The sequence below is a fragment of the Xiphophorus maculatus genome, chromosome 6, assembly GCF_002775205.1.
Source record: "Xiphophorus maculatus strain JP 163 A chromosome 6, X_maculatus-5.0-male, whole genome shotgun sequence".
In the NCBI taxonomy this organism is placed as follows: Eukaryota; Metazoa; Chordata; class Actinopteri; order Cyprinodontiformes; family Poeciliidae; genus Xiphophorus; species Xiphophorus maculatus.
In genome coordinates this window covers 19,938,202-19,950,869 of record NC_036448.1, presented here as the reverse complement: position 1 = coordinate 19,950,869, position 12,668 = coordinate 19,938,202, and the positions used below count along the sequence as shown (strand labels likewise).

General features: G+C 35.8%; 2 protein-coding genes across 2 annotated transcripts in view; both read left to right on the top strand.

Moving 5' to 3' along the window:
- Positions 1–1,447: 1,447 nt before the first annotated feature.
- On the top strand, positions 1,448–7,954 carry atp6v0b (ATPase H+ transporting V0 subunit b). Its single transcript, XM_005799946.2, has 8 exons — positions 1,448–1,713; positions 3,797–3,845; positions 4,205–4,288; positions 5,341–5,418; positions 6,367–6,436; positions 6,631–6,682; positions 6,887–7,077; positions 7,163–7,954. Exons 1-8 carry the CDS (start codon positions 1,629–1,631, stop codon positions 7,187–7,189), a joined length of 636 nt encoding a protein of 211 aa, XP_005800003.1. The 5' UTR covers positions 1,448–1,628; the 3' UTR covers positions 7,190–7,954.
- Positions 7,955–9,736: 1,782 nt separating this feature from the next.
- b4galt2 (beta-1,4-galactosyltransferase 2) overlaps positions 9,737–12,668 on the top strand; it is a 158,748-nt gene continuing 155,816 nt past the window's right edge. The window contains exon 1 of the mRNA XM_023335623.1: positions 9,737–10,103. The gene's annotated coding sequence lies outside the window, so the exon portion shown is untranslated. The remainder of the gene's footprint in view (positions 10,104–12,668) is intronic.

The following is a 12,668-nucleotide window of genomic DNA, read 5'->3' as shown; positions in this document are numbered from 1 at the left end:
AAAAAAAGAAGTCAAACCTTAGCGTTATGTGTTGTCTTTCGACATCAATTTTCAATTTTGCATGACTAGGTTTTCTTCACGGTTTTCAATACACATTTCTTATTTGTGATGGAAGAAAGGACATGACTGACAGCAACAATAAGAGCTGAGGGACTTCTGTTCTCTGGAGAAAGCTGGCAAAGAGTAGAAAGAAATTTTGATTGATGCTTGGAAAAGCATACTTGGAGGTAAGAAAATTAGGTAAGAAATTCTTTCCATCTAGTTTCTGCTGCAGTGTTTTAAATACTATTTTTATTTAATATAAAATTGCTTTGTTGGGTTTTTTATGGTAAGTCATGACTAAATAAGCAACTTAGTTGAAATGGTATTTTTTAACCGTATTGCAACATTGTTGACTTACAAAGCATTACATTAAATTAAGATAAAGGCACAGTAACAAAAAGATCTTTCACTGGTATGAACATTTTATACAGGTTGCACATACAATACAAACATGTCTCCGCTGAATGAAAACATTCCCATAACATGATACCAACACCACTTTGCTTGACCATGAGGACAAACACAGTGGATCACATTATGTCCATTGTGATCTGTAGTTTGCTTTTAACCCAAAATAACATTTTATATGTAGACCAACAAATTCATTTTTGAACAAATCTCACCAGGGCATCATGCACATGTTTAATGTCGGTCCTGCATGGTTGGTGCCCAACTATAGACAGGATTTTTTTTTTTTCTTTGCCGTTCTGATTTAATAGATAAATCTGTGGAATGGTTTGCTAATAACTGCTATGCTGACCAATTCTCACAGTTGAACTACGAATCTCTGCAGCTCATCCAGGTTTACCACAAGCCTCTTAGCTGGCTGATCAAATATTTGTAATGGAGTACTATCTATACTGATTACTGTATATATCCAGGTGTGTAACTCTCACAGAAAGCATACAATGCTACAGATTGTCAAGGCAGTAAAAATAAATCAATAACAGTTTCCAGACAATAAAAAATGAATCTAGCTTCTACATTAACATGATTTTTCAGATATTTGTAAAGTATTGTGGTTACTGTCTGTGTTTATTCAGCTGTGCGCATTTATTATTTATTGTCTAATGTATGGGGGCTTAGAGGTGAGGGTTGGGGGGTGCAATCCAAAGCACGTCTCCGTGGGCGTTACAACACTGACATCGAGTGGACACCATAAGAATTGCGGGACTCACTCTAGTATTGGATGCAGCCTTTGAAGACAAGTTTGGTTTTCTAATTTACTTTGTTAGTTGTTCTGAGCTGTGCTAAAGATCAAAAGCAGAATGTATAATGATTTTGATCAAAATCAATATAAGATTTGAGGGATAAATATGTATAAGAGTAAGCTTTCGTGTTTATTTCTACTTTTCCTAGAACGCTGCAAAAAATAAAAACTAATTCGGACGCAGCCCTTCAGTTCTCGGTCACATGCGGGATCAGCTGACATCACCAGCTTCTCCTTTTGCTGCTCTTCCTCCTCTAGTGTCAGACGCCGTTTGGAAAATCAGAATTAAATTTGTCTCTTTGCTTTTTTTTTGCGTCGGCTTTTAAATTAAAGCCAAGATTAAGTTGCTGCTTCTGCAGTTGAGACCGCCGGATAGATGCTGTTGGAGTGGATGATGAACGGACACGCCATTCTTTACACAGGGGTCACTTTGGCCTTCTGGACTACAATACTAATCGTTGGTAAGCTTGCAACGCTCTTAAAATAAATTCGTAGTAGTTGAACTAATGAATGAAACTGGGTGTATCTCGTGTTTTTCAGTCAGTAGTTGGCACCTTCTTACGTGATTTGTATTTTGAGATGAGCAGCCCTCTGTGGGATCTGGCTACTTCTTGGGATTAGCTAGGTTTGCGGCTTTTTTTTGACTAGCTGGTACTAGATTTGTTATTTTAATTATTGAAACTGTGCTTTTTGTTGGCGGCATCAGTTAGACGCCAAAGCAAATCCCAGTTTTGAGGCCAATGTGCATTCTCGTGTATTTATTTTTAGAGACAAGTTAGCAGCTAATGTAGCATCTAGCTGCTTGAATGTTAGCAGCGAAAAGCTAGCTTGTCAGAAAAATTTCAGTCAGAGATTCATTTTGACAGAACATGTTAAGATATATTCTACTCTAAAACTTTTTGCATTTTGGGTTTATTTAGAATAGCCCAGCTGCTTTTTAAAAAATATATTTAATTTATTTGGTAAGCTAACGTTAGCAAGTTAGCTTGTCTTGATTTGGAACAGGATGTGTAATGAAAATAAAATAAAAGAGGAACTGCAACTGTTTCACGTGAGTGTGAGCCATCGCAGAGATGATGCAGTCTTCAAGGATCTCAGCTGGAACCCAGGCCGTCTGGTCTCAGACCCCATAAAAGCCGTATAGTTACTACTTACCTTTTTCTAAGATAAACAGGTTTCACAAGTGACGTGCTGTCTGATGAAGAATCATACTATCACTTGAGTAGGATTTTCTTAAGTATTGTAATTTTGGAGAGCAGTATCCTATGTGTAGATGCATCTCAGTAAATGAGAATATAGCTTTGTAGTTCATTTAATTTAAGTAATTTATCTGGAAAAACTGAATTTAATGAAGTGTATTCTAGTTTTGCACAAAATGAACTTTTACAAGTGCTTTTCTGTTTGTGGCTTACATTTAAGGAAAACCCTAAATTTTGTTTCTCAGAAAATTGTAATATCACGTAAAATTAATTATTGGCATTTTTAATTCAGACATGTTATTTCATACCATTATTTGTTATAAAATCATGACAATGTCTGCACTGTCCAGCAGGCAGTTGTTGACAACCTGAACAAGGAGAGTAATCCACAAAATTCACTTCTAAAGAAGTTGGCGGTTCACAGTATAATGTGTCCAACAATGTAAATGGGAAAGGATCACATAGTAGAAAAAAGTGGCAAAATTCATTTAGGAGAACTCCAGTGTTGAAAGGATTGTAAAGCAAAGCTCATTCAAGAATTTAGGGACAATTCACTAAATGCTGACTGCAACTGGAGTCTGTCTTTCAACAGCCACCAAAGTTAAGAGAAATGTTTAATATATACTTGAAATAAAAGTTGGGTTTTGAATTGAATGACTAAAATAAAGTAATATGTTTTATAATTATTATTATATTATGTATATAATTTTCAATAATATTCTAATTAATTTCAAAAATACTTTCCCAAAGGAAAATTAAATGTTGTAATTTATATTACCAATGTTCTTCAAAGAGTTGTAGATTTTGATGGCTGTGGGCAGGATGGCTATCTCCTGCAGCAAATTTAAAGAAGCCAGTTTCATGATAAAGATGCTGAGTGTGGTACATAATTTTCTTGATTATTTTTTTTTTTGTTTGTTTTCTTGTAAAATGCTAGTCTTTTTTATATTTATTAAGATGCACCTGTGAGTTGGTTTGTGATCATTAAGAGTCTTGAAAATCAGATCAGCCATTTTTGAATTTTCAGAAACTGATAGCAGGTTTCATAAACTATCTATTAAATAAAATTAATTCATGGCTGGAGCTGTGCGTTACATTGTCAAGCTAAACCCCATATTATCTGATCTTAGAATATCTTTTCTAAAACATAGAAAATATATTCTATTATGTACGAGTATAATAATCCCTTTTGAGTTTGATTCCTGAGGTATTTCATATTTAGAGCTGGAGCAGATGAAAGCTAGTACACAGCCGACAAAGCAAATACCACTTTTAATAAAACAGTGATTGGATATGTCTTCCTTAAGCTCTGCCACAGTTTAAAATGATTATTTTCCTCTCACAGGTATATGTTATACCATATTTGACCTTGGATTCCGCTTTGATGTGGCATGGTGAGTACTGGCGCAATTGTTATGATTTTCATTTGGATGCTTTGAGCTTTTTCCCTGAAGCACAACAAAGAACCAGGTGGATTTTAGGACTGGTTAACATTATTGTTCTAGTAGCAGATGATCTCTAGTTCTGTTAGAAAGTGAACTGCTCTGTTTTTACTTTGAACACAAATGTATACAATTTGTAAAATTAATAAGCTATTTGTGTAAGTGCCACGCAGATCGCCTGAGATCTCCTTTGAAATGCGTCATAATCAGTCAATGATACAAGCAGTCTTTTGCCTCATAGGACAGAATAAGTTATTCTTTAAACTCTTACAAAAGTATCATTATTTTAATGTCTACTTTTCTCCCTACAGGTTCCTGACTGAGACGTCTCCTTTTATGTGGGCCAATCTGGGCATCGGTTTGGCCATCTCTCTGTCTGTGGTGGGAGCAGCTTGGTGAGAACAAGAAAAGTAGCAGAAATCTGTCATTTAAAAACACAATTATTTATAGTATGTAGAAGTCATTTTTTTTCCTCTGTAAAGTTACCAACCATTGAAAGTTTAGAGTAAAGCTTTCTTTGGATAGACATTTTCCACCTAATATTGACGCTTGCAAATCCAGCTTATTACAAATTTTTATATAATTTCCTACTGTTTTTATGCATATGTTATCTTTTATTAATTTGGGGGGGAAAATGACGATCAAAACCCATAATCAATAATGCAAGAATTTTTAAAATGTGCTATAAATATTAAGTTTCTAAAGCCATAGGAACTTTAGGAACATAAGCCAGAAATCATATCTGCTCAGTCAGTTTTCCATCATTTTAAAATGGATCTTGCAAATGGCATAACAAACTAACTGACTTAACACAAAGAAAATCATAAACATTGGTGGAACTGATCTGTTAAACTTCAACTCACCATTAAAACTATAGTCAGTCCTCTGCACATTTACTGTTTGGCACATTTGAATAATTTATTACACTGTAAAATATGCTCTTTTATCCAATACAGTCTCAATGTAACTGATGGAGATATAATCCAGGAATAAATCGTAAAGCAGTAAAGCTAAGTTGCAGTTGAAGATTTGGCATTTTAGTGTCAATATAATGAGAGAAATGTACCTAATAATTTTAAAAGTGACTTCGTGTTGGCAACTTGTTTTTTCAGGCCATTTACTCACAGTGACATTTTCTGTAACCTAGTTTGTTATAAATGAAGCCAGTACAGTTTCTACAAGAAACTGTTTTTTGGATGAAAAACAAGTAGTCCTCTGACTGGTAAAAATAACATGCAGTCTGTTTAGCTACAAATTAGTCACTAAAGTCAAGAGCTGGCCCAACAAATAGTGCTGTTAAGTGACCATAACAACCATTACAGATATTTTGGGTTTATAGAAACCTTCAGTTATTTATGCTATCAATTAAATTTTTGACTATGACTCTTTTTCACTTTTCTTCCTCCTTTAATTTTTAACTGAATTCTTGTTTTGGCTCAATCTCCAGGGGGATCTACATCACTGGTTCAAGCATCATTGGTGGAGGAGTCAAGGCTCCAAGAATCAAAACCAAAAATTTGGTCAGGTAGGCACATTTGCTCTACTATTAAAAAGAATAAAAATAACCCTACTAGCACATGTTCATCTTGCTACACTAGGTTATTATTGAACAGTCAACTTATTTCAGTGACATAACTCAGAAGGTCAAACTTATACAATGCATTATATTTCAATCCTGGATTTCAGTTAATTATGAAACCCAGTTGTCTTTTTTGCAGAAAAATCTGGTATTACAACATAAAAATTAATATAAAGGGAACGTTTAATGCCGAAAGGTCTGCCTATTGAAAAGGTTTGTAAAATAGATTCTCTAAAAAAGTTTGTCAGGGCTCCTTTGGTGCGTTTTGCTGCTTCAATGCAGCAGCACAAATCTCTGTTAAAGTTGAAGTCCTGCTGGAAAATGAAATCAACACCTCCATGAAGCTTTTCAGCAGAGGGAATCATGAAGTCCTCTTAAATTTCTTGGTGGCTGCTTTCCACTTCACTTCTACTCAACCTTGCTTTACTATGCTGCAGCACTCTGTGAGCCACCGGCTTCTTTAGCGGTCACATTTTGTGGTATGACCTCCTTGTCAAGGATGTCAATGATCGTCTGCTGGACTACTGTCAAGTCAGCAGTCCTCAACCTCATTGTGTAACAGTTGTGTAACAGTTATTATTGGTCTTGCATAGTATGACATTCTAAAAAAAAAAAAAACATATACAGTATATATATAGTAGTATATTTATATATATATTTATATATATTCTACAGTATATATACTTTTTTGGTTTTCATTATTTGTATGCCACAGTCATCAAAATTAACAGAAATGGAAGTATAGGCATTATGAATTGAATTATTGAAATGATATTTTTGATGATCTAGTATATTGCACATTTAGTAATGTGGATCTAGACACTAGATATATTGATGCAATTCCTTCATTTCTAAAGTCTCATTGTTACTTTTGTTGTTCTTTTTACTTTGCAGCATTATCTTCTGTGAAGCTGTTGCCATTTATGGGATCATCATGGCAATTGTTATTAGCAACATGGCTGAGGTAACGGATAAACTGTTACCTACAAAGATTTCTTTTAAATAAAATTATAGAGAATGAAAGTAGTGCTAGACAGCGTACAATGCGAGCATAGAATAAAGCTTAAGCTGTGAACTACTACAGAACTGAAATATGGTTGAAACAGCAGAACGAAGATAAGTTATTGTCTCTAAAAAGAGCCTCTTCTCACCTTATAGAATTTCAGTGGCACAACCCCTGAGACCATCGGAGCACGAAATTACCAAGCTGGTGAGAAAACAGACTCAAAGTAACTGAACTGTAAAAGGGCAGAAACCAGCAAAGTGTTTTTAATGGAGCCCTAAACATAAAACTGCACCTGATCAATGCAGTTATTTTAGGAGGACTTTTTCTCCCTCTAATTTCATGTAGTTTTCATGATAATTCCCCTGTTTATATTGAGCCCGTGATTTATTTCATCCCCTTCGTGGTTAGGTTATTCCATGTTCGGAGCTGGCCTCACTGTGGGGTTTTCCAACCTTTTCTGTGGGATCTGTGTGGGCATCGTGGGCAGCGGAGCAGCTTTGGCAGATGCCCAGAACGCCAGCCTCTTTGTGAAGATTCTTATTGTGGAAATCTTTGGTAGCGCAATTGGCCTGTTTGGTGTCATTGTAGCAATTCTGCAGGTAAACCAGACTCCTAAACAATACTACCTGGTGATCACCTGTAGCTGCTATAAGATCCCTCTAACAGCATTTTCTTCCCCTTCAGACCTCTAAAGTAAAGATGGGTGATTAGAAGATGTGCTCACATCCTGAGAAGACGAGGAAACTCCTGAAAAATAAGATGGATTATTGTGTACATACGTCGTAAATTATTTAAATGTCTATATTCACTCTATTGTTTTTAACCATCATTTGTGTAAGAGTGGGATGATCTTTGGGAAGCATGAATGTTGAATAAGAAACTGAAAAAGGGGTACAATGTTGATTTTCTTCTATATTTTTCATTTTCTGTACTCACCGGATAATATTAACAATTCAACTTCCTGAGTCATGGAAGCAATCTGTTGCCTTCAGCTGTGAGGTTTTGGTTTTTCAAGAGGTTTTCTTGGATAATCTTGCAGACCACTCTTATTTGAACGATGGTTAAAAATTACTCTGGAGTATTGAAAATGCTGTGTGTGTGTGTGTGTGTGTGTATGCTTGACATGTGATTTTTATTTTATGTTCTTTCTTCCTGTGAAGCATGAGGATGTTTGTCATTGTGTTTGTGGCCTGGTCTGCCTCTTTCTTTGTTTTTGTATCCGGTCTTTTCAATTTGAAAATTGGGCCGTTCTACAGGTGGCTCACATACAGTGTTTTTCCTGCCTTTGAATAGTTATTGAACATTTATTAAATTGAGAGTATTGTTCTAAAGTTGTAATTGTGCAACATATAAATCACAGCAGCAATTCTCTATCTACCTGGGTTTTTTCTCTCTTCTGTCCTTGCTATTCTTAAATCCCAAAAGGCCCGTGTAATAATTATAAGCCAACTGTCTTCATAAATGTTGCAAAAAAAACTAAAAGAAATAATTTGAGTCACTTTGTTCAAAAACGTTATAATTGGATTAAAGTTTTTCTTGGCTTATAGAAAACGTTATTGTCTGCTGTAACCATTTCTGAAGTAGCAGGAATGTGTTCAGTAGTCAATTGGTTTCACCAAGAATTTGAATCTGTTTGTCTGATACGTCAGACTGTGAAATTTAACATTTCATACACTTTTTCTTTGCATGTTTCCATCCTCATTTGACTGCTTTGCTGCAGTCGGTTAAATCCTCATTTGCTGCTCTTTTGTTTACCAAGCTATTACTAACATTCCTTAAGATGTGTGAAACTGATGGATGTACATGTTTAGGAAACTAAGTAAAAACAATGTTAGGCTTCTGGATGCGTCACAACATATAGGGTTTATTAACACTTTGACAGCTCTGTTTATGTTAATAAATCTGGTTAGTTTGTAGTCTTTCAGGGATTTTTAATTTAGTCTAGTGTGCAGTCACATAAGAAAAGAAATCCACAGATTACAGATTAGTTCATTTCTCACTGTCTGAAGTCATTCATTATTGGACTCACTTTGTGAGCGCAAACATTGAATCATATGTAAGAAAGGCATAGTTAGGGAAATAAAAAGTTCAGCCTAATTGCCATGCTTGAAAGAAAATTTGTCATTTAAAAACAAGGACTGTACCAACCCGGGTTTTTAGTAACTGTAAATGGTACTGTGTATACACTGTGTTGATGTGATGATGATGATCAGAAAATAGCTAATCGTTTTTGACATTGTGGATGATCCAATCAAAATCAAATTTTCCTTCTGGCTTCATAAATGTTGGAAAAAAAAAATAAATGGTTTGATCAAGATTTCTCACCTTTTGTTTTATCTTTTACGTCATGGTTTTATAAACCAAAGGTGAAGTGTCTTGTTGCTGAGATACTCTGAGATTTGAACTGCCTGCTCCCTGGTCTGCTGTATTTGTGAATCACCACTAGATGGCGACGAAGACCATAACTTGGTCTACTCAAAAACTGATGTGGAACGATGAAACTGATTTACATCAACTTGTACAATACATTATAAATATTTGATTTGTTTATCCTAAAAAAAAACCCACTGGTCTGTTTGAAATATGTACAGTACTCTATTCATATTCATACCCCATTTACAATTTGTACACTTGTGTTCTGCTTCTCATAGTACAACTTTCACTGAAGTTATAGTTGCTATTGGGTTATCCAATTTTGCATCTTTATAAACAATTTACCTCCTTAAATAGCTGAAGATCAGTCATGTTACATTGAGATTCTCTGTTGAATTTTCAACTAGCTCTCAATCTAACTGAGATTGAGAGTCAATTTTTTCATTGAGTTGCTGTTGGGTTTAGGTCAAGACTTTGACCTTTCTAAAACAATTATGCATTTCATTTGCTGTATATTTATGATCATTCTGTCCTTAAACAGGTTTCTTACAGGATGTATTTAGTTGTTTTTCAACTCAACTGTGACCAGCTTCAATGTCCCTGCTAATGGAAAACTGCAATCACCCTGTAATGTTGGTGTGTCCACGCGGATTTGCAGTGTTAGCTTTGTGTTTTCAACATGCATATTTAAAAACAAAGCATTTTACATATTGGCCAAAATGTTCCATTTATCTTTTCTCTAATTAATTACTTTTATGTTCTAAAGTTACTTTATATTTATTTAATTGAAAGTGTGGTTTTCAGAAGTGGGTTAACATAATTTAAGTAGTTTAAAAAAAGGCGAAAGAAAATCCCGGCCACGCAGGCTTCCGTAGGCAACAAGAGCGAAGGGACCTGCTCACATCCTCATCCTCTGAGCATCTTTCTCTGCTTTCCTACCATCCTTACCCAAAAAATCACAGTGCGATGACGGGAAATCTGGAAAAACGGCAGTTAAATTCTTTGTTTTGGGTTCGGGCATCTTTACGAGTCGGGTTCGGATTTCGGCTCAACGTGAGGCTGCTTCCTTGATGAAGAGGAGAGGACGTAACAGTCTGCGCGTTCACACAAAAAGAACACAGTTATCCCGAGCAGATCCCGATCTGAACCTCCTGCTTTTAAGAGGGTTTCTTCAGTTAATGCAACGTAGATGTGTTTTTTCCTCGGTTAATGTGAAGAGAATCAGAGAAACCTGCACAGATACAACATGAAGGTAGGTGCTCTCTGTCTCTGCTTGCTTTCTGGAACGCATTGTTTCGTTCTGCCTGAAATACATGCTTGCTTTTGTCTCAGTGCTCCATACACACACACAACCAGAAGTCCCGCAGCAAACATTAAGTTGCATTTTTACCAAGTTGTGGATATTGTGAATATCAGATCGCATCTACTTCCCCCTACCCCTCTGTTCTCCCTCCTCAGGAACATTTCCATGAATTAGCAGCACCCTTACACCCGCCATACTAGGCTTCCCTCATCCTCCATAGTCTATTACTGCTCTTCTCTTCTGACCGCTTATATGAATCAACTCTTAAGAATGGTGCAAACATTTACTTTAGATGTGAAATCTTCCCATAATTGCAGCTGCTGTTATTAGGAATGATGTGTAAAACAGAACCCAGCCATCTCTGCATGTCTAATATTCCAGCATGAGCACAACAGGAGCAAAGAATGTGCACTGGCAATGAGAGGGGAAATGAGCAGGAAGAACAGGATAAAAGGGATGGATCTTCATCAAGGTGCTTAACGTAACCAGACGTTCACACAGAAGCTCTGCACCTAGACTAAAATCCTGTCTGACATCTCTCTCATTTATGGTACAGTATCTCTTAGGGGCTGAAAAAGTAGGAAGTGGACTAGAACCACCTCATTTGTGAGAAGTTACTTCTAAAAGAGACTTTGCTTTGCTGGAATGCATTGTGTAATTTTGCTTTTTAACTATGCATGCTTAGACCTTTGCTCTGGTCATGTTCAATTCAGTATGAACATGGTTTCTGCCATTGTTTTTCTCTGTGTACCCTTGTATACAGCATGTATAGAGTGTACATGCTGTAAGATTATTAGAATTATTTGATTCGGTTATCATTCTTTAATTTTACCACTTGAATTAGAAAAAAAATACTGTAAACTACTGCCCATCTACAGTAGGCTACGCAGAGCCTAAAGGAATATTATCACATTGTATTTGAGAGTAAACCACCCTGTAATCTGATTGTTTAAATAAAAATATGTTTGGAATGTACCTGTAGAAAAGAAAGAACAAGTCCAAGAAGAAAAATTAACAATAGCCGAATCTATTTGGCTGCTTTAGATTCTGGTCCACCCTCATTACTCTCTGGGAATAGAGGGCAGCTGGTATTGTCACTAAGGGGACTTGAGATTCTTTCATTGACTGCTGATTTGAGCAGTAAAGTGTCTCACTGTTTGGGGTGAGTCATTTCAGTTAAAGGACATATTGTTTGATCATGGTTTATCATGTGAAGATGATAACCAATTGTTGTGGGGAAGTGACAATTTCAGTCAGTTTTAAGGTTGATTTTTGTTACGAAGACAAACATTTAACTTTTTATTTTTTTTTTTACTTTCTGGCATTCAATCACATTAAACTTTCCATTTAAAGGTTCTTGTTCTTAAATGGCATAATAATGGCTTTTAAAGAAGTGGTTTTTATTTCCCTGAAATTGAAATGTTTGTGTACGTTTATGTAGTAATTAGAATACACCCATTTTCAGCTCAGATATATTTTTTCTTTTTATGGCACAGAGACAATTTTTCTTTTATTACAGTGTAAAATCTGTACTATTGTCAACCCAAATCTTCCTGTAAATCTTGCTTCTACCATGACTCCATGCAGACTTTGGAGATTTGCTGCAAGCTGCTTCTGGAGCCCACAAATACCAAAACTTGTATAAGTAACACTTTGTTGCCATCTAGTGATCAACGTGTGAACTACATCCTGTTGAAATTTTGCATTTTTAAACTGTATTTTAACAAATCTGTGATAAAGTTCACTCAATGATTGTACAGAAATTAATTTCAAAGTCCTATTTGAGAAATAGCAGCACATTTGTTTTGTTGTGTTTTTGCCCCGTTATGCCCAATGTTGCTAATATGCACCATACTTACATTTGTCTTCATTTTAAGGTGAAAGTTGAAATTCAAAGAGTATAAACTTCATTTAGCATCTACTTGACAGCAAAAAACAGAAATAACAAAACTTTTTCTTTAATTGTAAATACGTTTGTGCAGTAAGGGGCTCTGTTGTCAGTTCCCCTGGAGTTTTTCTACTCAGTTTATTAGAATGAACTCCCTAACAATGATCAGGTTACGCTCATAGTAGCGTAGTTCCCAGATCTTGTGAAGCTCTGTGAAACAAAGCTGTTGTTTTTTCCTCAGGTACACTCATTAAGCACACTCCGATGCTCACATACGTCAGCAGCAGCCAAAGATTCATTCTTCTGACCGCTCCTTTGTGTTGGGATTTGTTGTCATGGGAACTAACTAGGTCATTTCTGATTTACTGAGTGGATGGGTTTGGAGAGGAACACCTGTGTGTGCATGTGTGTGTGTTTGTGTACATGCAGAGTGTGTTCAGTCTTATAACTGATCTTTTCCTGCCTGGTTTCATGAATGTGTGCACAATCATTAACTGATAAAAATTGTGTGATGCTCCTCTTAACCAGAGGGGTCAATGCTTTTTGGAGACCATTAACATGTGATTAATTTGTTTGGGAAACATTTGCTCTCACTGTATTATGATTTGTTATCAAAGACAATCGGT

Bases quoted from the DNA above. Each gene is read 5' to 3' on its own strand.
- atp6v0b (XM_005799946.2), top strand. From the start codon at position 1,629: ATGCTGTTGGAGTGGATGATGAACGGACACGCCATTCTTTACACAGGG. The intron at 4,289-5,340 runs GTGAGAACAAGA...CTCAATCTCCAG, and splicing joins TCTGTGGTGGGAGCAGCTTG to GGGGATCTACATCACTGGTT. The intron at 6,437-6,630 runs GTAACGGATAAA...CTCACCTTATAG, and splicing joins TTATTAGCAACATGGCTGAG to AATTTCAGTGGCACAACCCC.